Source organism: Dipodomys merriami, unplaced genomic scaffold, assembly GCF_024711535.1.
Source record: "Dipodomys merriami isolate MVZ:Mamm:240054 unplaced genomic scaffold, mDipMer1.0.p SCAF_7, whole genome shotgun sequence".
Lineage (NCBI taxonomy): Eukaryota > Metazoa > Chordata > Mammalia > Rodentia > Heteromyidae > Dipodomys > Dipodomys merriami.
Window position 1 is genome coordinate 49,995,647 of NW_027206290.1, and position 25,830 is coordinate 50,021,476.

At 38.9% G+C, this 25,830-nt stretch overlaps 1 protein-coding gene across 17 annotated transcripts in view; it reads right to left on the reverse strand.

Moving 5' to 3' along the window:
• The window catches only part of Lrrfip2 (LRR binding FLII interacting protein 2), a 119,285-nt gene that overhangs the window by 86,563 nt on the left and 6,892 nt on the right, over positions 1 to 25,830 (reverse strand). For all 17 annotated transcript variants that reach the window (XM_070006602.1, XM_070006607.1, XM_070006604.1 and 14 more), the window contains exon 3: positions 6,593 to 6,737. In XM_070006602.1, coding sequence (XP_069862703.1) covers positions 6,593 to 6,682 — 90 coding nt within the window. In that variant the 5' untranslated portion in view covers positions 6,683 to 6,737. The remainder of the gene's footprint in view (positions 1 to 6,592; positions 6,738 to 25,830) is intronic.

Here is a 25,830-nt window from a genome sequence, read left to right on the forward strand (position 1 = left end):
CATATATTTATTTTCAGATAATTTTTACTGAAATTCAACGAGTCTTCAAACTGGTCTTTTCACATGCTAGTGTACTTACTGATAATTCTAACACCCACTACCCTTCCAAAAGTTGTGAAACCTTCAGCACTCCTACCAAAGCAGCAGCATGCCTATTACAGATGTGGAGGGTTTCTAAATCCACCCACATTCCAGCCTTCACCAAGCATCCTTCAAATATTTCAACACTGTTTAAAAATGCACTAGAGTTTTGCAAGATGAAAAGAACTCTGGAGATGGATGGTAGTAATGGTTGCACAACATATATACAACTAAATGCCACAGAACAGTATTACTTACTGGTTAAAATAGTAATTTTTTTCTCTAAGCATTTTTATTAGCATATATTTGTTGTACAAAGGGTTTACATTGTGACCTTTACATTTGTGTGGATAACATGTTTAATCAATCTCACTCCCTCCACCACTCTCCCTCATTGACCCTTTCTCCATCATAAATAATTTCAAAATGTTTCATTATTCTGTTTTCATACATGCATATAAAGTTCTTCAACCATATTTACCCTTATTCATCCACTCCATTGGCCCTCTCACATACCTGCCCCTGAACTGGGCCTGTTTTACTTTCCTATCCGTTTGTTTGTTTATATTAATTCTACAAAGGGGTTTCACAATTATATTTCACAAATGCATATTCTTTTTTATTCTTATAAATCCTCTCATGCTTTTTCCCTATTATCCCATACTCATATTAACATCCTTCAAAGTTTTTCCTTATATCATTTTCAAACAGAATATATATATATATATACATATATATATATATATATATATATTTTTTTTTTTTTTTTTTGGTCGGTAGAGGGGCTTGTACTCTGGGCTTGGGCGCTGTCCCTGTGCTCTTCAGCTCAAGGCAAGCACTCTACCACTTGACCCACAGCGCCACTTCCAGTTTTCTAGTGGTTTATTGGAGATAAGAGTCTCACGGACTTTCCTGCCCAGGCTGGATCTCAGCCTCCTGAGTAGCTAGGATTACAGGCGCCCGGCCAGAATATATTTTTATATATACATGCTCCATCATTCTTTCTCTTCTCCTCCTTGACCTCCAATCTCTATTATAATCACTTTTTCTTTCTATTTATAGATCTATAGCCTAAGTATATATCGAGATATAAATATACTTTATATATTGATATATATCTCTAAAGACTGCTTTCTATAGATATATCTATTGATATATAAGCATAAATATATATTGATACATATATATATACACATACATACATGAATATAGCTATGTTAGTTCTAGATTCCACAGATTAGCAAAAACATGCATATTTTCCTTTTTGAGCTTGGCTAATCTTGCTAAACATGATGATCTCCAGTTCCATTCATTTTTCTGCAAATTAATAATTTAATTCTTATGGCTGAGTAATATTCCATGGTACACATACATCTTATTTTCTTAATTCATTCATAAGATGGCAAATTTTATGTATATCCTACAACAATCTAAAAAATGCGCTCTAATCCATGATTTTGCATGCAAATTATCAAGTTTGTGGAATATATTTATCTTTTGTTTCTTTTCCTTATTCTGTTTGTTTTGCCCATACTGGGGCTTGAACTCAAGGCTTCCTACTCTCAGTTTTCTCATGATAGCTGGCACTCTATCATTTGAGCCATACCTCCACAAAAGTCTCTCAAATTTGTCTGCCCAAACTGACTTCAAACCACAATTCTCAGATCTCAGTCTCCTAAATAGTTAGGATTACGGGTGAGCCACCAGCACCCATCTGATTGTTTCCTTTTGAGCTAACTTGAAAAGCATGGAAACCAAACACTCAACAAAAAGCAAAAGAAACACTGGTATATTTTGTCCACTTCAAAAAGCAACATGAAGTAAGGAAAGACCAAAAAATTCTTGAGATTTAACTAAAGAAAAAAGTTTTTATATATTAAGCTGTTTGTCATCTTCATCATTACAGGAGGTTTTGTCCATTTTTGTTTCTGACATAAAGCAGTATGTTTTGGCAAAAATGATGGCCCCACAATGAATGCCTACCATACAGTGAGTGGTCAGTATATGGTTTGACTCTGAGAAGACTGCTGTATTGAAGGCTTGGCTAACACATAACAACTGGGTTTTGCAAAGTGATTTGATTCTGAGGGTAGGAATTTAATCAACAGATTATTCCTTAACAGATCTGTAATATGATGGTATTACTGGGAAGTGGCAGAGGCTAGGTGGTATGGTTTAGTCAAGAGGAGTGGATCACAGAAGCTACACCCTGGAAAGATACAGTTTGTCACTGGCCCCATCCTCACTCTGGCTTCGTGGCTGCCACCAAGGTAAATAGCTTCCCTCAGCCATGCTCTTCATCCATAAAGTTCTGCCTTGCCATGGGCCTAAAAGGAATGAAGCCTGACAACACTGACTAAGATTTCTGAAATCATAAGCCAAAATCCTTTCTCTTTTAAATTGTTTCTCCTAAGTATTTATCAAGTATTTACTATTATCAAGAAAACATTAACTAACCCACCAGATGGTATGTGAATGGTTAAAAAACATTAAAGAAAAGAGAAGGAATCAGAAAGAATAATTAAAATTACTGAACTTATTTCCTCTAATGTTTTAAAACTATTGAAAAAGAGTCGGGCGCCAGTGGTTCACGCCTGTAATCCTAGCTACTCAGGAAGCTGAGATCTGAGGAGCACAGTTCAAAGCCAGCCCAGGCAGAAAAGTCTGCGAAACTCTCATCTCCAATAAACCACCAGAAAACCAGAAGTGGCGCTATAGCTCAAATGGTAGAGTGCTAGCCTTGAGCTGAAGAGTTGAGGGACAGTGTCCAGGCCCAGAGTTCAAACCCTACAACCGACAAAAAAAAAAAAGAAAAGAAAAAGTGAAATCTAACAATAATCAGGCACTAGTGGCTGAGATTTGGAGGAAGGCAGTTCAAGGCAGTGGCACATACCTGTTATTCTAGTTATGACAGAAGGTGATCACACCCAGACACACACCCCAGGTAGGAATCAAACCCTATCTCAAAAACAACCAGCAAGGCTGGGAAGGTGGCTCAGTGGTAGAGTGCTTGCCTTGCATGCATGAGGCCCTGAGTTCATTCCTCAGCACCACGTAAGCAGAAAAAAAGAAAGAAAAAAAAAGCCAGAAGTGGCGCTGTGGCTCAAGTGGCAGAGTGCTAGCTGAAGAGCTGAGGGACAGCACCCAGGCCCAGAGTTCAGGCCCCATGACTGGACCCAAAAAAACAAACAAACAAATAAAAAACAGCAAAAATATGGGTGGAGGCATGAATCAGCAGCAAAAGTTCCTGCCTTGCAAGTGTGAGGCCTCAAATTTACCATCCAGGATAGGATCATCTATATATTTTGATTTATGATTCCCAAACCTGACTGGCCACCAAAATTCCTAGAAAGAGACAGAAAGAAAGAGTGAAAGAAGGAAATTTAATTTTCTGAGCTCAGTCCAGATTCAGTTATACAAATATGGAATAAGATCTCAGAATTTGTATATTGATTGAGATCCCTGAGAGATTTTGGTGTTTGAGAACAATATATATTAAAAAACTGGGTTTTTAATCTTGGTGCTGGTGACTTAAGCCTAGAATCCTAGCTTAGGAGCTAGAGTAGGGGGACTGCAATTAGAGATTAACCCAGGCATAAAGTTTGCAATATTCCCCAGTAGAGCTATGCCTCAAATATTAAAGCACTAGCCTTAACAAAAAAGACTCAAGGTCAGCACTAAGGCCCCAAGTTCAAGCCCAGTGCCAGAATACACACACACACACACACACACACACACACACACACACGTTTGCAATATCCCATGTGACAGCACACATTTGTCATCTTAGCTACATGTGAAACATAAATAGGGGACACCACAGTCCAGGCCAGCCTGGGCAAAAAGCAAGACCCTAACTCAAAAATAAGCAGAGCAAAGAGTTAAAGGCATGGCTCAAGAGCTAAAGCACACACCTAGGAAATGCAAAGCTCTGAGTCCAAATCCAAGCACAAAAGGAAGAAAGAAGGAAAGAAAGAAGGAAAGAAAAAAGAAAGGAAGGAAGGAAGGAAGGAAGGAAGGAAGGAAGGAAGGAAGGAAGGAAGGAAGGAAGGAAGGAAGGGAGAAAAAGAAAAGAAAAAACTTATTTTAGAAAAGATCTAGTTTAAAAAAAAAGAAAAGAAAAGATCTAGTTAGGGGCTGGGAAGGTGGCTCAGTGGTACAGTGCTTGCCTTGCATGCATGAGGCCCTGGGTTCAATTCCTCAGCACCACAAAAGCAGAAAAAGCCGGAAGTAGTGCTGTAGCTCAAGTGGTAGAGCACTAGCCTTCAGCTGAAGAGCTGAGGGATAGTGCCAAAGCCCTGAGTTCAGGCCCCACGACCAACAAAAAATTAAAAAAGAAAGAAAGAAAGAAAAGAAAAGATCTAGTTACCTTTCCACCACCTCTTTCTATTTCTACTTTCTGGTTTTTGTTTTGACACAGGTTGTAACCCAGGTTGTCCTCAAACTCAAAATCTCCTCCCTTAGCCTCCAAAGTTTATGTGCCTCATACCCATCTTCCATGTTTACTTTTTAATAAGCAATAAACAGTCTGCTGTAAACCTAACTGTAGAGACCCACTTGCATTACCACCCTTTAATCATCAAATAAGCTTGTGAGGTAGGGAGATTTACAGATATAGATACTGAAATCCAGAAAAATCACTTAACAAAATTACTCTACTAGTAACTAGCAGAGCTGTAATTCAAATCATACTTGTTTATCTCCAGAGTCCAAAGGGTCTGGAAGCACTATGGAAAAGTGGGATAAAAATAGTGTTAGCTAGGTGCTGGTGGCTCACACTATAATCCTAGCTACTCAGGAATCTGAGATAAGAGGACCACGGTTCAAAGCCAGAAGGGTCTTAAGAAAGTCTGTGAGACTCTTATCTCTAACTAACCACCAGAAAACCAGATGTAGAGCTGTGGATCAAAGTGGTAGAGATCTAGCCTTGAGCAAAAAGTGTTCAGGGACAGTGCTCCCAGACAGAGTTCAAACATTATGACAAAAAAAAAAGGTGGAGCTGTAGCTCAAGTGGTAGAACACTAGCCTTGAGCAAAAAAAATTCAGAGACAGTCCCCAGGCCCTGAGTTGAAGCACCAAAACTGGTACCAAAAAAAAATGTGTGTGTGTGTGCATGTGTGTGTGTGTCTGTGTGTGTGTGTGTCTCTGTCTGTGTGAGTGTGTGTGTGTGTGTGTGTGTGTGTGTGTGTGTGTGTGTGTGTGTGTCAAAAATGGCTGACTTTGAGTCTGGGTTCTGATACCTTGTAGATAATTATGTCTTAGCTTCATTTGTTCTCTCTCAACTGTACATAAGGTTAATAATATCTGCTCTACCTAACTCAAGATTCTTGTTAGAATGAAGATGGAAAAAGTCATGAAAAATTACCAAAAAGCAAACTATTGGAGGACTTGAGTTATAGAAGACTGAGTGTTTAAACAGTGTGGCACATTCTCTAGAGCCAGACTTTATGTGTTTGAACCCAAGCTTTGATACTTCCTCATTAAGTAACCTAGGGGAAGTTGTCTGTGTAACAGTTGCTTCATCTGTGAGACAGAGATAATAATAAAATAAATCTCAGAATTTTACAAGACTAAATTACCTTAGGTAAAATGTTTAGAACAATAGGCTGGAGAGATAGCTCAGTATCAAAAGAGTTCTTGCTTAGCATGCACAAGTAAATACTCAATGAAACAGCAGGTTGGAATCCTATCCAGTTTTGTAAAAGAAGCATTATATTAAAAGGGGGAAGAACTACATACTTAATGACAGTACAAAACGAGCCTAGGAGATGCTAGCATTTTTTTTCCTAAAAAAAAAAAAAAAAAAAAAAAAAAAAAAAAAAATCTGGGCTCCCAGGCCCAGAGTTCAGGCCCCACGACCTGACCCAAAAAAAAAAAAAAAATCAGGTGCTACAGTGCCCAGGACTAGAATTCAAGCTCCATGACTGACAACAACAACAACAAAAATCTGGTGGCTCAAAACTATCATCCTACCTAATCAAGAGGTAAGACATGAGGTTCTAGGTTTGAAGTAAGCCTGGGGAAGACAAATCCTCATCTCTAATTACACAACAAAAAATCAGAACTGGTAATACTACTCAAGTGGTAAAGTGCCAGCAAGGAACAAAAGAGCCATGAGCAAAGTCAGGCTGAACAAAGTAAGACTGTCAATATTTACACAGATCCTCAGGGGACTTCAAATTATAAAATGACCGTTTCTGCAATATAGTTTATTGTATCTCCAACATTCTAATTATCTTACACTTAAATTTTGAAGAGGAATTAGACATTTCAGTACATATGAACAATACTTGAACTGAATGGACAAAAATGTAATGCAAATTAATTTCAGCTTAGTTCAATATCTAACTATGTATTTTATTTTAACACAGTATGAAAGAGGTCAGCCCTAGCATCTGGTTCACAGTAAGCATTCTAAAGCTAGCTCAAAATGTATGAATATCTATCTCTGCCACTCTCACATTTATATGATAATCTTACTGTGCAATGATAGGGAGTTTACCAGACATACCTCTCTGGCAATGTTACTCAAAGCTTCATCTTCTGCAGAAAATCGATCTTTCATGGGTGTTCTTTTCCTTCCAGAACCAGGAGTCCCCATCTTGTATTCTTAACAGTCTTTTACCTCTGAAAATGATTTCACTCTGTGTTCAGCCCTGAAATGAAAAGAAATACTGTAATTTAGGATGTTTCTCTTTTTGGCTTTTTTTGTGTGTACTCACACTGGGGCTTAAACTCGGGCCTTGAGAGCTGAACCTGAGCTTTTGTGCTCTAGGCCACTGCTCTACCACTAAAGTCACAGCTCCATTTCTGGGTATTTCAGAGGTTAATTGGAGATGTAAGTATCTCATGGACTTTACTACCTAGGCTAGCTTCAAATTATGATCCTCAGATCTCAGCCTCCTGAGTAGGAAAGATTATAGGTGCCCAGCTGTTTTTGTAGCATTTTAAGGCTTTTTTATACATTCACCTATATTTTTCCTTAGAGAAATTAGTGACCAAATATCATTTCCCACTATCAAATTTTCCAGTAAATTTTTAAATATTGTCAGGCACTGGTGGCTCATGCCTCTAATCCTACCTACTCAGGAGGCTGGGATCTGAGGATCATGGCTCAAAGCCAGCCTGGGCAGAAAAGACCCCAAGAGACTCTTACCTCTAATTAACCATTCAAAAAACTGGAAGTAGAGCTATGGTTCAAAGTGGGAAAGCACTAGTCTTGAGCAAAAGAGCTCAGCACTTAAGCCCTGATTTCTAGCCCTACAACCAACAACAACAACAAAATTAATATTTAACTACAATAATTAGTACGCCTCCTAAAAACTTCATTATTTCATCCACAGCAATCTATGAGTATATTAGCCTTAGAAAACTGAAGTTAGCAGTTATTGTAGTCAATAACTAAAATTAATAGTTATTTCTAAAATCTATTTCAATTTGAGTGAAAGAAACATCAAAAAAGTTACTTAGCCTAAAGTTTTAGAAAAACATATTCATTTTTTAATACTGAGCTTTAAAATTAAACATGCTAATTGATTTTTGGTGTCATCTTAAAAAAACTACTCTACAAAGGCTCCAGTGACTGTAATCCTAACTGCTCAGGAAGCTGACATCTGAGAATCTCAGTTTGAAGCCAGCTCTGGCAGAAAGTCTGTAAGACTTTTTTTTTTTTTTAACGGGTCCGTGGGGCCTGAACTCTGGGCCTGGGCGCTGTCCCTCAGCTCTTCAGCTCAAGGCTAGCGCTCTCCCACTTGAGCCACGGTGCCACTTCCGGCTTTTTCTGCTTATGTGGTGGTGCTGAAGAATTGAAACCAGGGCCTCATGCGTGTAAAGCAAGCACTCTACCATTGAGCCACCTTCCCAGCCCCTCTGTAAGACTCTTGTCTCCAATAAACTATCAAAATGCTAAAAGTGGAACTGTGGCTCAAATGGTAGAGTGCTAGCCTTAAGCAAAAAAAGCTCAGGAACAGTGGCCAGGACAAGCAACAAAATAAATAAATCACAACCACATAAAAAAAAATAAAAGTTTGTTATTCAATGCCTAATAATAACCAATCATGTCTATGTAATAAATGTGAGTGCCTGCTATTACCAGATAGAGGGATGAACAAAAGTGATTTAATCAAATGATTAAGAACATATCTGTAAGCCAGCACCGGTGGCTCACACCTGTAAGCCTCGATACTCAGGAGGCTGAGAGCTGAGGATCACAGTTAAAGGCCAGCCCGGGCAGGAAAGTCTATGAGACTCTTGTCTCCAATTAACCACCAGAAAACCAGAGGTGGCACTTTGGTTCAAGTGGTAGAATGCTAGCCTTGAGCTGAAGGACAGCACCCAGGACCAGAGTTCAAGCCCCATGACCACCACCACCAACAACAAAAAGAACATCTCTGTGTGGATCTATTACAATAACTACTATTTTATCAAAATGATACATTTTTATAAAAGAGGACAAACTCGTTTGTGACGATAAAACAAAGAGGATGATAAAAGATTATGTGACAACATATGGTACCTGAGATTAAAGATTCCTATAACTGGGCTGGAATATTGCTAAATGGTATATTAAAACTGTAAAACTTTAAAAGTATATTAAAACTTTAAAAGTACATTAAAACTATAAGTGATTTTCTGTACTGGAATTTATTCAGTTCAAGCAAATAAAATCATCACTCCACCAAAATGTTTTTTAATCCAGTGAAAATTCAGGTCATTCCCATCTACCCAACATTTCTTAATTACCCAGAGATAGTTTATTACGTTTATTAACCATGGTTTATCACTTTTCACCTCAGAAAATATATTTGGATACCATCATTTAAAAATGAACCTATTTGGGGCTGGGAAGGTGGCTCAGGGGTAGAGCGCTTGCCTTGCATGCCTGAGGCCCTGGGTTCGATTCCTCAGTACCACATAAGCAAAAAGAAAAAAAAGCCAGAAGTGGCGCTGTGGCTCAAGTGTAGAGCGCTAGCCTTGAGCTGAAGAGCTGAGGGACAGTGCCCAGGCCCAGAGTTCAGGCCCCACGACCGGACCCAAAAAAAAAAAAAGAACCTATTTGGGGTGACATTGTCCAAAAAAAAAAAAAAGGTACCCTTAGATACTGAAGGGGGTGTGGCCAAAAGGGAACCCTACTGCATTGTTGGTGGGAGTATAAACTTGTTCAACCACTTTGGAAAGTATGGAGGTTCCTCAAAAGATTTATGACCCAGCAATCCCACTTTTGGGCATTTACCCGAATGATCACAAAAAGACCATACTAGAGTTTCCAGCACAACTATGTTTATCACAGCATTATTCACCATAGCTAAGATATGGAACCAACCCAGATGCCCCTCAGTAGATGAATGGATCAAGAAAATCTGGCATATCTATATACAATGGAATTCTATGCCTCCATCAGAAAGAATGACATCACATTTGTTAGGAAATGGAAAGACTTGGAAAAAATTATATTAAGTGAAGTAAGCCAGGCCCAAAGAAACATAGGTCCCATGGTTTCCCTTATTTGCAATAACTAGTACATGTCTAGGACAAGCAGCAAAGGTCAAAAGCTATGTACATATGACCATATAAGATGATGTTAAGTGAAATGAACACCAAAATAGGGTCACAAATATTTTTTTCTTTCTTGCTATTGTTTCTAACGTATTTATAATGTACCATGTGATTTTTTTTTGTTTCTTTGTATGTTTCTCTCCCACAGTATAACCCATTTTTCACTGTATTTGATGTCAGTGCCCTGCATCTTGTATATACACTTCTCTAATTTGGGGAGGGGAAAAGGAAAAACAAAATCCTTAAATAGGGATACAGGTTGACCCATTGTAACAATGAGATGTACAAGACACTATGTTTAAAATGAACTTTACAACTTTGGTGGGGCGGGGGAAGGGTGGTGAGGGAAGGGATGGTAGGAGGAAAACGAAGGAGGAGGCAACAATGCTTGATAGGAAATGTACTCATTACCTTGCTCATGTAACTGTAACCCCTCTGTACAGTATTTTTACAATAAAAAAGTACAAAAAAAACATGAAAAAGGTACTCTTTACCTGACTTATGTAACTATAACTAACCCCTCTGTACATCACCTTTATAATAATTTTAAAATTTTAATGAACTCATTTAAATGGAAGCAAACAAATGAAAATGCACATGTAAAAGCATCAACTTCTAAGTCCCTATCACAAATCAGCTCAGTTTCTCCAAAAGTACAGAAGAGGTTTCTCAGAAGTCTTGAATACTCCTGGGCTTCTGTACAACTATTAAATTATTCGCTTTCTTAATAGTAATGATGTATACAAATATTAGCCATACATTGAGAAAAAGAACAACATGTGATACAAAATTCCTTTTTGGACTAGAGTGTTAAATTAGTCAATGAAATGTGATGTCATCCAGTATTTGTCCTTTGGCTTTTTAAGAACATGCTGAAGGGCTGGGAAGATGGCTCAGTGGTAGAGCACTTGCCTTGCATGCCTGAGGCCCTGGGTTCGATTCCTTAGCACCACATAAGCAAAAAGAAAAAAGCCGGAAGTGGCACTGTGGCTCAAGTGGTAGAGCGCTAGCCTTGAGCTGAAGAGCTGAGGGATAGCGCCCAGGCCCAGAGTTCAGGCCCCTAGACCAGACCGCCCCCCCCCCAAAAAAAAGAACATGCTGAAAGACATTTCACAGAAATAGAAGACAAAATTGTGGTCATGCAAAAACAAAGGAAAAAAAAAACAGATTTGGCTAGAAAAATGTCAGTAGTTAAAATAGTGTTTTGATAGGATAAGATTTGTTTCTTCTTGATTTACATCATGTAGGTACACTTCCTTTCATAGTTCCTTCATTAAGAGAAATTTTAAAATGCAAAAAATATCAGATCTAACACAAAAAAACAGGACTTAAAGTGAATCACATTCAATTATGAACATATGCTACTCAAATAGGAAATGCTATCTGAAATCACTGCTGATGACATTCTTCTGAATGCAATTCTTTTCTTTTTCTCTTTACCCCATAATTCATTCCCCTTCTTCCTCAACTAACACTACCTAAGCCTTAGACTTTACAGGATACCCCAAGCGAACAAATATATGTAAAAAAAATTAGCCTCTCTTAAAACTGCCTTAAAACAAAACCATTCCAACAAGCTCTAGAGTAGTCACCCTTAACAGAATGGTGATAGGAAAAGGACAGAGGAAAACTTTCCTGTACCTCTTCCTTGTCCTTTCTGCCCAACCTACAAAGACACTGAGGTATTTACATGATAGACTGGTCATGTCCTTCCCCTTCCCCAGTGGCATATGAAGAATATCCAAAGAACAATACCAATTTTGTTGTTGTTATGCTTTTGTTTTCCTTTGGTGCTAGTCCTGGGGTTGAACTCAGAGTTTGGGTGCTGTCCTTGACCTTTTTTTTTTTTTTTTTTTTTTTTTTTTTTTGCCAGTCGTGGGGCTTGAACTCTGGGCCTGGGCGCTGTCCCTCAGCTCTTCAGCTCAAGGTAAATGCTCTACCACTTGAGCCACAGAGCCAATTATTGTCCTTGAGCTTTTGTGCTCAAGGATAGTGTTCTACCAGTTGAGTCACAGCTTCTCTTCTGACTTTTCAGTGGTTAATTAAAAGTAAGAGTCTCAGGCTGTGAAGGTGGCTCAGTGGTAGAGTGCTTGCTTTGCATACATGAGGCCCTGGGTTCAATTCCTCAGCACCACATAAGCAGAAAAAGCTGGAAGTGGGCGCTGTGGCTCAAGTGGTAGAGCACTAGCCTTGAGCTGAAGAGATGAGGGACAACACCCAGACCTAGAGTTCAGGCCCCATGACTGGCAAAAAAAAAAAAAAAGTCTCACAGACATTCATGCCTGGGCTGGCTTAGAACAATGTTCCTCAGAATGCAGCCTCCCAAGTAGCTCTAGGATCACAGGCGTGAGCTACCAGCACCCAAAGAACAATACAGTGCTTTTAAAAATAATTATTTGCACTCTATAGGCAGTCATTTTTTTCAATATTAGAAAATATTTCCAGTTTCTAGGTAATCTATTTTCTAGTAACCAGAACATTTTCTAGCAGTGCCAGGAGAAACTTAAAGCATATAAGATTCCTAGCACAGCCAAATGAAAACCACTTTTCAACAAAATAACAAAAAACAAAGACAGAGACACTCAAAGGCAACACTGAATAGATTATTCCCAGTTTCTGGTCATAAAGGACTTATAGTAAGTTTCTGCCTCATAGAGGTTTCCTCACCAATATGTTCTTCAGGAATATCTTACTCTCTCTTATCTATTCCTTAGTAGAAACAATCAAGAGCTAAACTGTACATGAACTGACGAAAACATAACTGCTTGCATTCAGAAAGTGGCCAAGCCCAACACTGGCATAACTAAGTAATAAATCCAATCACTTCAAAAGGGGGGAAAACTGCCTGCATTTTTTTCATCAAGTCCAAAAGCTTAGTAACAAGCTAATTTTTCCAGATGTTTTTGTTATTAATTGCCTACTTAAGAAAAAACAGGAAGTACTTTCAGGATTGTATGGAACATAAATAAGCCTTCTATAATATATACAAACATACACACATACACACATACACACACACACACACACACACACACACACATACACACACACACACACACACACACACGGCTTTCTCTTCTACAATGAGCTCCTCATATGGTATATAAGCCCTTTCCACATTGAAAGTGACATTACCATACTGTTCACTTTTTAAGAACTGAATGTGCATGTAGTTATCAGTATGTCATATTCTAAATATAACACACGTACTTCTTTGCTTACCCTGAACTCTGACAGACACAGGTCCTTTATATCATGGAGAGTCCAAAATACTGTGTTTTTGCATTAAAGCTGTTAATATAGTTAATGCTGGTCTGTATAATAAACATTTGATAAGTACTCATAAACAAATCCCAGCATCTAGAATGGCACCTAACTGTAGGCTTAATGTGACTGAAGTTGTCATCACTGGGCAAAATTTAAAATGAAAAGATTTTAGTTCAATTAATTACATATATCTTGCTGTGTTGCCCTTCCCACAAGCCTTAGTTTTTTCATCTATGGAGAAGTAACACCGTCTTACTTATTGAACCCAGGATTTTGGCAGCTAAGGAAAGCAAGGGCTTATCACTGAGCTACATGCCTAGTCCTTTCTTTCTTTCCTTTTTCTTTCATTCTATTTTAGAGCCATTTATACCACCATGCCCAGAAGAAGAAAAAAAATGGGGGGTGGACACATTTACTGCGATTTAAATCAGAGCCAAATTTGAGCTACATTTCTTATTGTTTTAGGGGTTTATTTAGGTAGGATTGTGCACTCTTACTGGATGACCTTGAACCATGCATCTTCTACTTTTGCCTCCGATTTGATTTTTTGAGATAACATCTTGCTAACCTATTTTTTAACCAGACTGGCCTTGAATCATGATCCTTTAGTCTCTACCTTTCAAGTAGCTGGGATTATAGTTATATACCATCACAACCGACCCCAGAAACAATTTAATGTTTTTTAACTAAACAAACATATCTTCAGATTACTTCCTTCTACATGTACTGCATGTTATCACTAGACATGCTGAGAATTTTTACTGAAGCCTGAAACAATCTGGAAAAAATTAAAATGTTTTTGATGATCATCATCTTACTATAAAGGATTTACATAATAAATACAAAAACAGAAAGCAAAGATTTAGAGCTGGAGGTACGGCATATGGGTAGAGTGGATGTTTAGCCACCACATTCAAGAAATTGAGTACAAACTCCAGTAATGCTCTCTCCTCTGGAAAAAAAAAAGGGGGGGGTAATCTATAAGCTATTTATGGCATTCAAAGAAAATACAAATAAATAAACAAGTTTAAAGACTGTAATCTAACCATGGTTTTCAGTCCCCTCAAGAGAACACAACTGAGTCTGAAGGAAAAACAGTTCAAAGAAATCTGTCTACAATGTGAATTTTTCCCCAAAGAAAAAAGTTATCTACATAAACATTAAATTCTACTCAATGATGTGCATGCTGAAACACTTAAGGCAGGAATTACTGATACTTGCTACTAAAAATGCAGTAACCAGTTGGGTGCTGGTGGCTCACACCTATACTACTAGCTACTCACAAGGCTGAGATATCTGAAGGTTAAAGTTTGAAGCCAGCCCAGAATGGAAAGTCCATGAGACTCTTTATCTCCAATTAATCACCAGAAAACCAGAAGTGGTGCTGTGGCTCAAAGTAGTAGAGTGCTAACCTTGAAAAAAAAAGCTCACAGACAGTGCCCAGGCCCAATTTCAAGTCCACAACTGACCCCCTCCCCCCACAAAAAAAAAAAAAAAGCTTAGAAATGCAGTAACAATTATACCTGTAATCCTATTAATTGACTGAGATCTCAGGATTGTGGTTCAAAGCCAGCCCAAACAAGAAAGTCTCTTACTTCCAATTAACAGCAAAAAGGCAAATGGAGCTATGGCTCGAAGTAATAAAGCACTAGCCTTAAGCACAAAAGCTCGGGGACAGTGCCTAGGTTCTGAGTTCAAGTACAAGGACTAACACCAAAAAACAACAATAACAAAAATAAAAACACAAGAAAGCAACAAGGTGAGTGCCAGTAGCACATGCAAGTAATCTCAGGGGTCTGAGATCTGAGGCTGAAGTTAAAAGCCAGTCCAGTCAGGAAAGTCTCTGAGACTCTTCAATTAACTACCAAAAATTCCAAGTGAGCCAGGCGCCAGTGGCTTACGCCTATAATCCCAGATACTCAGGAGACTGAGACCTGAAGCCCGCCTGGGCAGGTAAGTCCTTAAGATTCTTATTTCCAACTAACCACCAGAGAAATCAAAAGTGGCTCAAAATGGTAGTGCACTAACCTTGAGCAAAAGAACTCAGGGACAGTGCCAGGCCCTGAGTTCAAGCTCCATGATGGACCACCTACTCCCTGCCCCCACCAAAAAAAAAGGCAATAATGAAGATAAAATTCCATGTGGATTCTAGAAGGTTCACAGGTGTTCACAACAGTACATCTCTTTAAATATTTCTATATATTTGAAAGCTTCACTTAATAAAATTTTCTTTATGTTTGAAAGCTTGTATATGAGGAAAAGTAACAATATGAAAAACATAGATGAGTAGATGAACAAAGGCATGGGAATTGTAATTACAAAACCTCAATACTAAAAAAAAACAAAACTCAATACTAAAAGAAAAAAAAAAAGGCTGAGGATGCAGCTCAATGGTAGAATGATTGCCTAGCATTATTTAAAGCCCTAGGTTTGATCCCTAACACCATAAAAATGCACACATACATACATACATACATACATACATACATACATACATACATGCACACACAAATAATCACACACAACTAAGACATGTAATTTACGTATACATTCAAATATTGTGGGCAAAAGAAAGAATGGCCCAAATCTGAGTCAAAATGGAAAAGGAGCTATGTGCCAGTGGATCACACCTGTAATCCTAGCCACTCAAGAGGCTGAGATAAGAGGATCACAGTTCAGAGCCAGCCCAAGCAGGAAATGCCGTGAAACTCTTTATCTTCAATAAACCACCAGAAAACCAGAAGTGGCGCTGTGGCTCAAGTGAAGCGCTAGTGTTGAGCTGAAGAGCGGAGGAACAGCACTTAGGCCAAAGTTCAAGCCCCATGACCAACCAACCAAAAAAAAAAAAAAAAGCCAGGTGCTGGTGGCTCACGCCTGTAATACTAGCTACTCTGGAGGCTGAGATCTGAGGATCACGATTCAAAGCCAGCCCATGAGACTCTTATCTCCAATAAACCACTAGAAATCCAGAAGTGGTGCTGTGGCGCTCACCTTGAGCTGAAGAGCTAAGGGATAGCACCCAAGCCCCATGACTGACCAAAAAAAAAAAAAAGGAAAAGAAGTGAAAAGGGAGAAAGAATAGCTTACACCTGAAGACATCAACTCTGCAAATGAGACTATTACATAAAATGGATGAATCGTTCTTTTTTTTAAACCTACCAAAAAGAACACAAGAAGTGACATAAACTCTAAAATGAAAAAAAAATGTATGAGACAAAACTGCAGGTCTTTGAAAGGTAGACACAAAACCCTTATTGAAAAATGTTAGAACCTATAATGTCTATTAACCAACTCATATTGTATGAAGTATAATGCCTATAAAAGATATTACTACATTATCATCCTTCTACTTCCACATTATTATCCTAAAAACTGATAAAACTTTTTAAAGTCTCATATTGCCAGGTACTAGGGATTCACACCTATAATTCTAGCTACTCAGAAGGCTGACATCTGAGGATAGCAGTTCAAAGCAGCCTAGGCAGACAAATCTGAGACTCTTCTCTCCAATTAACTAGCAGGAAGGAAAAAAAAAAAACTAGAAATGGAGGTGTGGTACAAGAGCCTTGAGCAAAAAAGCCAAGCAAGAGCACAAGGCTCTGAGTTCAAGACCCAGTACCAACACAAAAACAAAACCTCATATTTTGAACACACTATTCTAATATACCCAGAACAACTGATCATCTTTCCATTTCCTTTCTTCATGAGATGGTATGCCAATGTTTGTATTTCCCTCCTTGCTAACTAAATTATTTCATAAATGAACACTAAGGAGCTCTATGAGATTATTTATTTATATTTTTAAGTTTTTGGCAGTACTGGGGTTTGAACTCACACTTAACAGGCAAGAGCTCTACCACTGAGCTGTGCCTTCAGCCCTTTTTAGAGCTGGTTATTTTTGAAACAGGGCTGACTTCCTGCCCTAGCATGCAACTAGACCTTGATCTACCAAAACAGTTGGAATAAACCAAACAAGCACCACCAGATTTGAAGCCAGCTGGGGCAGTAAAGTCTACGAGACTCTTATCCCCAATTAACCACCAAAAGCAAAGTGGACCTGTGGCTCAAGTGGTTGAGCACTAGCACTGAGCAAAAAGAAGCTCAAGGACAGCATACAGGCTCTGAGTTCAAATCCCAGTACCAGCGCACACACACCAGCGCACACACACCAGAGCGTGTGCACACGTGCACACACACACACACACACACACACACACACACACACACACACACACACACACACACACACACACACACACACACACACACACAGAATGGTAGGCTTATAAACATTCGGATTACAGAATTCAGGAATTCTACTCCAAAGAATAAACTCAGGAAAAATGAAAACTTATGTCCATACTAAAATCTGTACATGAATGTTCCCAGCAGCATTACTCAAAACAGCCAAAAGTAGAAACAATCCAAATGTCCACAAACTGATGAGCAAATAAACAGACATACTATATCTAGACAAAGGAATATACATTCAGCCAAAAAAGGAGTAATACAGTATCTCATGTCATAAAGATAAACCTTGAAAATATTATGTTAACAAAATAGAGCCAGAAACAAAGGCTACATATCATGCAATTACATTTATGTGAAATATCCATAGAGACAGGAAAGTGAATTAGTGCTTTCCAGTGGCTAGGAAGGGAGAGGAAAAGGGTAAAAAACGTTGAGGTTTCTTCGGGAACAATAAGAATGTTCTGGAATTAGATAGTGGTATTGGATGTACAACTTTGTGAATATACTAAAAACCATATTAGTAATTGTGACTTAAAAGGAGTAAATTTCATGGTAGGTAAATTCTACCTCAAGTCTTAAAAAGTAATTTTGTTTTGGGGGGTCCGGTCATGGGGCCTGAACTCTGGGCCTGGACGCTGTCCCTCAGCTCTTCAGCTCAAGGCTAGCACCCTACCACTTGAGCCACAGCGCCACTTCCAGCTTTTTTCTTTTTGCTTATGTGGTGCTGAGGAATCGAACCCAGGGCCTCAAAAATGCAAGGCAAGCACTCTACCACTGAGCCACCTTCCCAGCCCCCTTAAAAAGTAATTTTAAGGAACTCAGAAAAGTTGAAATACCATAGAACACAAAAAACAAAAAGGGGCTATGAGTAGAGTACTTGCCAAGCATATACAAGTCAATTTTAGCAGAAGAAACAAAAATATAGATGGAAATAAGACAGAAAGGTAAGTATAAAAGTTATCAGTCTAGAAGTCGGGCGCTGGTGGCTCATGCCTATAATCCTAGCTACTCAGGAGGCTGAGATCTGAGGATCGCGGTTCAAAGCCAGCCCGGGCAGGAGAGACCGTGAGACTCATATCTCCAATAAACCACCAGAAAACCGGAATGGCGCTGTAGCTCAAGTGGTAGAGTGCTGGCCTTGAGCTGAAGAGCTGAGGGACAAGAGCTGAGGGACAACGCCCAGGCCCAGAGTTCAAGCCCCACAACCGACCAAAAAAAAACCAAAAACAAAAGTTATCAGTCTAGAAGGATCAAGACTGGGTAAAGATTCAGTAACTAAAAAAAAAAAAAAAAAAAAGAAAGAAATCCAGGGCAAGGTACAATGGCACATGACTATAATCCCAGAACTCAAGAGTCTGATGAAGCAAGAGAATTCCAAGTTTGAAGCTGGCCTTGGTTACCCAGGACCCTTTCTCAAAAAAAGGAAGGTATAAGAAAGGTGAGAGAAGAAAAGGAAATCCAAATAACTTCTTGATAAAGAAAACCAGGCACCAGTGGCTCACACCTATAATCCTAACTACTTAGGAGGCTGAGATCTGAGGATCACGGTTCAAAGCCAGCACAGGCAGGAAAGTCCGTGAGACTCTTATCTCCAATAAACCACTAGAAAACTGGAAATGGCACAGTGGCTCAAGCGGTAGAACGCTCACCTTGAGCTGAAGAACGCAGGGATAGTGCCCAGGCCCTGAGTTCAAGCCCCATGACCGACAAAAAAAAAAAGAAATCTTAACTTAAAGAAATGAATTGCTGGACTGAATTGGCACAAAGTATTCAACAAGTCTTGAGTTCACACCAAGCTATATCATACTGAGTTAACACAATGAATTTCAAACACTGGGAACAAAGAGGATTTTCCAAAAGTGAGAAAGTTAAGTCACATAAAAGAATTTACAGGGGCTGGGAAGGTGGCTCAGTGGTGGAGTGCTTGTCTTGCATGCATGAGGCCCTGGGTTCAATTCCTCAGCACCACATAAGCAAAAAGAAAAAAGCCGGAAGTGGCGCTGTGGCTCAAGTGGTAGAGCGCTAGCCTTGAGCTGAAGAGCTGAGGGACAGCACCTAGGCCCAGAGTTCAGCCCCCATGACCGACAAAAAAAAAAAAAAAAAAAGAAAAATTTACAAAAATGCTGGAAACAGAAGTAATTCTGAAAACAGAAAGAAAACTCATGAAGGAAAATTATTGATAACTTTTAAGTGACCTATGCCCAATCAACCATTCCATTTTCATACTTGACAACTAAAACCATTTCAAGGCATAAAATGCCTCAAAATTTTACCAATTTTATAACTTTTGTCAATACACTAACAGAAGACATGCTTCATCAAATAAAGGGGAAAAAATCAAAGGAGAGAGGAACTGAGCATACAAAAACTAAGTCTAACACAAAAAGGGGGCAAAGTAGTTCCCAGCAAGCTGCTGATTTCCAAGACTGTGAGAAGGATATAGGTTTGAAGCTGTAAATTATAATTCAAAACATAATGGAAAAACATTTTTCTGTTGCCAAAATCCCCAAGCCTTTGGGACTTTCTTTCATGAGATGTGCTTGTTCAGGTTTCAATCTGAATTTACCCAAACTTGGGCAGAGACTGACTTATAGTTCACCAAGATGTTCCCCTTTTCTGTCTAAACCTCATAGCTACTCTATTTCACATCCTTCCTTGCAGTTAAGTGCGGCCATCTCACTAGAGTCCTGATCATAAGAATGTGGGCAAAAGTGGTCATCACATCTTCCAACTATCTACCACATTCTCTCTGTGCCCTAACATCTACCAGCTATACACAAAGGACTCAGTGAAAGACTGAGTATTCAGGGGCTGACAGAATCACTAGATGAAAGAAACTGGAGTCCTATGGAACAGACCAGTCTCCATCACTGCTTTCCAATTCACAGCAGACATGAATGTGAGGGGTTAAAAAAAAAAAAAAAACAACACTTCACTTGTATTAAACTACTGAGATGTAGGAATTCTTTTATAATAGCCTAGGCTGGGGATGTAGCTCAACAGTACAGTACTTGCCTAGCATACACATACCCAGGGTTTAATCACCAAGCATCACAAAAATAAAAATAATGTATGTATGATATAGACACAAATATAAACCAATCCTAACACAAAAAGTTGATAGTGCTATTTTTTCAAAAGTAAACAACATATTGATTAAGAATACTTACATTGGGCTAGGAATGCAGTTTAGTGGTAGAGTGTTTGCCTAGCATGCATGAAGCCCTGGATTTGATTCCTCAGTACCACATAAACGGAAAAAGCCAGAAGTGGTACAGCAGCCCAAGTGGTAGAGTGCTAGCCTTGAGCAAAAGAAGCTCAAGGACAGTGCCCAGGTCCTGAGTTGAGGCACCAGGACTGGCAAAAAAATAAAAGAAAAGAAAAGAAAAAAGAAGACTTACACTGATTATGAGGGGAATGGCTCCAAATGAGAGTAGTATGTAACTTGGAAATATGATTATCTAGAGGAGAGGAATTGTCACTAAAGGATTTTTTTGAGGAAACTTGTAACTGCAATGAGCAACTTCCTGGCCTAGTAGAGAGAATACTGGGGCTCATTTTATTCTCACAACTATTTTTTTGTGTGTGTGTGTGTCTGGTCATGGGGCCTGAACTCTGGGCCTGGGCCCTGTCCCTCAGCTCTTCAGCTCAAGGCTAGCGCTCTACCACTTGAGCCACAGCGCCACTTCCAGCTTTTTTCTTTTTGCTTATGTGGTGCTGAGGAATCGAACCCAGGGCCTTGAGCATGCAAGGCAAGCGCTCTACCACTGAGCCACCTTCCCAGCCCTCTCACAACTATTTTTATGTTTTTCTATATCTCACAAACTATTTTGCTCAAAATAAGCTAACTGACATGTTAATTTATATTATGAATTGGTTAAAAATAAAAATCTGAAAAAAAAGAACTTGAAAAATCTCTGGAACCAGGTAGTACTGCCTTATACCTGTAATCCTAGCTACTGAGGGAAGCAGAGATTGTGAGGATTGTGATTTGAAGCCAGACTTCACAAATGTACAAAAGCCCTATCTCAACATTAAAGGCTGGATGTAGCATCCTAGCTACAGTGGGAAGCATAAATAGGAGGATCATGATCCATAATGACCCAGGCAAATACTGAGAACCTACCTTAAATATAACCAGAGTAAAATGGACAGTATGGCTCAAGCAAAAGAACATCTGTTTACTAAGTGCTAAGTTTCACACATACACACCCCCAAAAAAAGTCAGTGGCTCATATCTACAGCTACTCAGGAGGATGACATCTGAGGACTGAGGTTCAAAGCCAGCCAGTGTAGACAAATCTGAGTAACTTACCAACAGTTAACAAAGAAAAAGCCAGAACTAAGCCCAGCGCCAGTGATTCAGGCCTGTAATCCTAGCTACTCAGGAGGCTGAGATGTGAGGATAGAAGTTCAAAGCCAACCTGGGCAGGAAAGTCTGTGAGACTCTTATCTCAAATAAACCACCAGAAAACCAGAAGTGGCACTGTGGCTCAACTGGTAGTAGTCTTGAGCTGAAGAGCTCAGGGACAGAGTCCAGGCCCTGAGTTCAAGCCCCATGACTGCAAAAAAAAGAAAGAAAACACCAATTGCTTAATTAAAATTTCCAAATGCAGTATCTAGAATAGTTAAAAGTCAGAGAGACAAAATTTAAAAACAAAATTAAGTGACTATCAAGGACTTAGGAAGAGTTATTGTTCAATTGGCAGTTTCAATTTGAAGGGATGAAAAAGTTCTGAAAGCTAAGCACCAGTGGTTCATATCTATAATCTTAGGAGGCTGAGCTCTGAGGATCAACAGTTCAAAGCCAGTCCAGGCAGACAAATCCAAGAGATTCCAATAAAACAACATAAAAGCAGAACTACAGGTATGGCTCAAGTGGAAAAACACCTGAGCAAGGGGGAGGCCCACAGGTAGGCAATAGAAAGTCAAGTGAGAGTTCAAGGCCCTGAGTTCAAGCCCCAACACCAGAATATACACAAAAAAAATTCTGGAGTTAGATGGTAGTAAAAGTTGCCCAGCAGAACAGTGTGAATAAACTTACTGTTATTAAACTTAGTTAAAATAAAGTATAGCACAGTGGCTTGCCTAGGATGTACCAGGCCCCAGGTTGAACTCCAGCATCAGATATAAATAAAAAGGATTTAAATTATAATTTTATTTGTATAAATTTTATCACAGTTAAAAAAATAGCTGGGCAGGGTAATACACATGTGACACCAGTAACCCCAGCACTAGGGAGGTTGAAGAAGGAAGATTGCAAGTTCAAAGTCAGTCTGGGTATATATCTAAAAAAGAAAAAAAAAAAGTCAACATGGTAAATGTCTAAATTTTACCAGAATTTAAAAAGTTAAGTGGTAGGCAACTACACACAATGCTCATTTCTATAATCCCAGCTATTTAGTAGGTAGAGATCAGGAGGATTTTGGTTTGCAGACAGCATCAGCAAAAAGTTAGTGGTAATCCATCTCAATCACAAGCTAAGGATGGTGGTCATACTTGTAATCTCAACTACAAAGAAGTTGTAGACAAAAGAATCACAGTCCAAGACTTACCCAGGCAAAAACCAGAAGACTCTATCTAACAAATAAAGTAAAAGGGGTTAGGGGAATGGCTCAAGAGGTAGAATGCCTGTGTAGCAAGCTGAAGACTCAAGACTCTGAGTTCAAACTCTGGTACTGCCAAGGGGTCATGGAGGTATGTCTCAAAGGAGAGCACTTGCCTAGAAACACAAGGCTCCCAAGTTATAAATCCCCAACACCACACACACACACACACACACACACACACACACACACACACACACACACACACACACACCTTTGAGTGGACTGCAAAAGGTGAATTTAGCAAAACAACAAGATAATGACCTCTTTAACCATTTACATGTAACATCACCAAGAGGAGGAGGAGAGAGAATCTAATTTAAACTGAAATTCGTGCAGGTTGTTGGTGGCTCATACATATAATCCTAGCTACTCAGGAGACTGTCATTTGAGTATTTCAGTTCAAAACCAGCCTGGGCAGGAAAGCCCATGAAAACTCCTATCTCCAATTAATTGCCAAAAAGCCAAAACTGGAATTGTGGCTCAAGTGGTAGAGTACAAGCAAAAAAGCACAGGGACAGCACCAGACCCTGAGTTCAAGCTCCAGGACTGGCACACACACACACACACACACACACACACACACACACACACACACACACACACACACACACACACACACACACACACACACACACACGTTTGTATCATTTTAGTCTTACAATCTAGCACAGGGACAGCACCAGACCCTGAGTTCAAGCTCCAGGACTGGCACACACACACACACACACACACACACACACACACACACACACACACACACACACACACACACACACACACACACACACACACACACACACACACACACACACACACACACACACACACACACACACACACACACACACACGTTTGTATCATTTTAGTCTTACAATCTTTGGGTCAGTTATCTGGATTTTTTTTTCCAGTCCTGGAACTTGAACTCAGGGCCTAAGCAGCCTGAGTGTCTTTTGCTCAAGGCTAGCACTCTACCACTTTAGCCACAGCGCCATTTCCAGCTTTTTCTGTTTATGTGGTACTGAGGAATCGAACCCAGAGCTTCATACATGCTAGGCAAGCACTCTGCTACTAAGTCACATTCCCAGCCATTTATCTGGCCTTCTTAATTTAACTAAATGAATAGCTGGGTACCAATAGCTGACACCTATAATTTTAATTACTTAGGAGGCTGAAATCTGAGGTTGGCAGTTCAAAGCCAGCCCAGGCAAAAAAGTCTGTGAGACTCTTAGCTCCAATTAAACACCAAAAAGAAGTGGAGGTATGGCTTAAGTGGAAGAATGCCAGTCTTGAATCAGAATAAGCTAAGAGACAGAGATCAGCCCTGAGTTCAAACCCTATAGTACAGACATATGCACAGGCTCATGCCTATAATCCTAACGATTAGGAAAGCTGAGTTCTAGAGGAAAAGCTCCCATTTCCAATTATCTCACAAAAAGCAAAGCTGGAGCCATGGCTCAAGTGGTTGAGCACTAGTGACCAGTAATAAGAAGCAAGCGTGAGATTAAGTTCAAAACACTAGTGTTAACAAACAATAATAAAACAAAATTAAAATAAATGAATAAAAATAGCAACAATATGTATGCTTACTTATTGTACTCACTCTGTTGTTAGAAATAAATTATTTAACAAGAAAATTAGCATATTAAGATCCTGACCCTCTATAGACAATATACTCTAATCCCTAGCCATTAAAGTGTTCCTACTTGAAAAGTGAGGTAGAATTACAAAATGCTCAGAACAAGTAGATTAAAAATTATGTTTCTTAAGGTGATGAAATACAGAAGAGGGACAAAAGTTGGGTCCATCAGCTGCACTGGACATTGATGAAACTGAACTAAGCAACTCAAGGGCAGCGATGGGAGGGAGGGAATGAGAGAGAAAGAGGAAACAGCTTACACTAAGCAAAAGGAAAGAAATGTATGTATCACCCAATTTGGAAAAAACAGTTGTACTGTCAAAGTTTGTAGAGTTCACAAGCTTTATAGACCATGATAATGACAATTCGCCTTGTGAAGGTTAAAGTGTTTTTGTGACTTTAGCTAAGGATCACTATTCCACAATATTGTGAAACTTATATAATCACTAAATCTCAATAAATTTTTTAATTATGTTTCCTAAACAGTAAAGTATGTTACATTAATACTACTTAAAAATTTGGTGTTTATAATAAAGCAGCACCAAGCTACATACAGGATTCTAAGAGGAAAAAAGAAAAAGATAATTTATAATCCTTTAACAGAAGGCTTAATATTCTACTTTTCAGAAAACAGAAACAACTTGATATGTATTATAAAGTTCTTCCTAACCTTTTAACCATTCCCTGACTACCCTTGTTTTTGTTTTGTTTTTCTAGGAGGGAAAAGCTGAGATTGCTAAGGTATAATAGGAATAAATAGATAAAGACATGCAAGAAGAAATTTTAAAAATACTGTTTTTCTCCTCACATTGACTCCTAGCATGAGGAGAAAAAATTCTCCTCATATTGTTAGCATCATAAAATAACAATCCCACTTTCTAAGGAAGTCAAAGACAACTAAATTCTCTGGGATAACAAACTCTTCTAAACCAAAAGACAGAAAAACTATCTGCAGGCTTGTGTCTATAAGTTAACTCTGCATGCTGAATTAAAGAAGAAAAGAAAAGAAAGGCAAAGAAAAAACAGAACTATAACACACAGCTGTAATTAAATGAGGTGACATGAACCTTGGTCAAAGGGAAAGACACTAAATTCTTTAACAGCTTTCTAGCCTAAGAGATAAGCCAAAGAACTTTAAACTCAAGTGTTTCATTCACTAAATATAGAAAACATGGTTTTCATGAGGCTCCACATGATACAGGGAGATGACAATGCTGGGAGATAGCAGCTGATAATAACCCAACAGTTTAAAGATATAACTTCACGACACTGTACATGATACTCCATACTTCTATGGGAAAAGCAGAATGAGAATTTGGGAGGAAATGAAATTATCTTTTTAGGGGCAGTACTGGAATTTGAACTCAAGGCCTTGTGCTTCCTAGGTAGACATGCTACTACTTCAACAACTCCACTAGCTTTAAATTATTT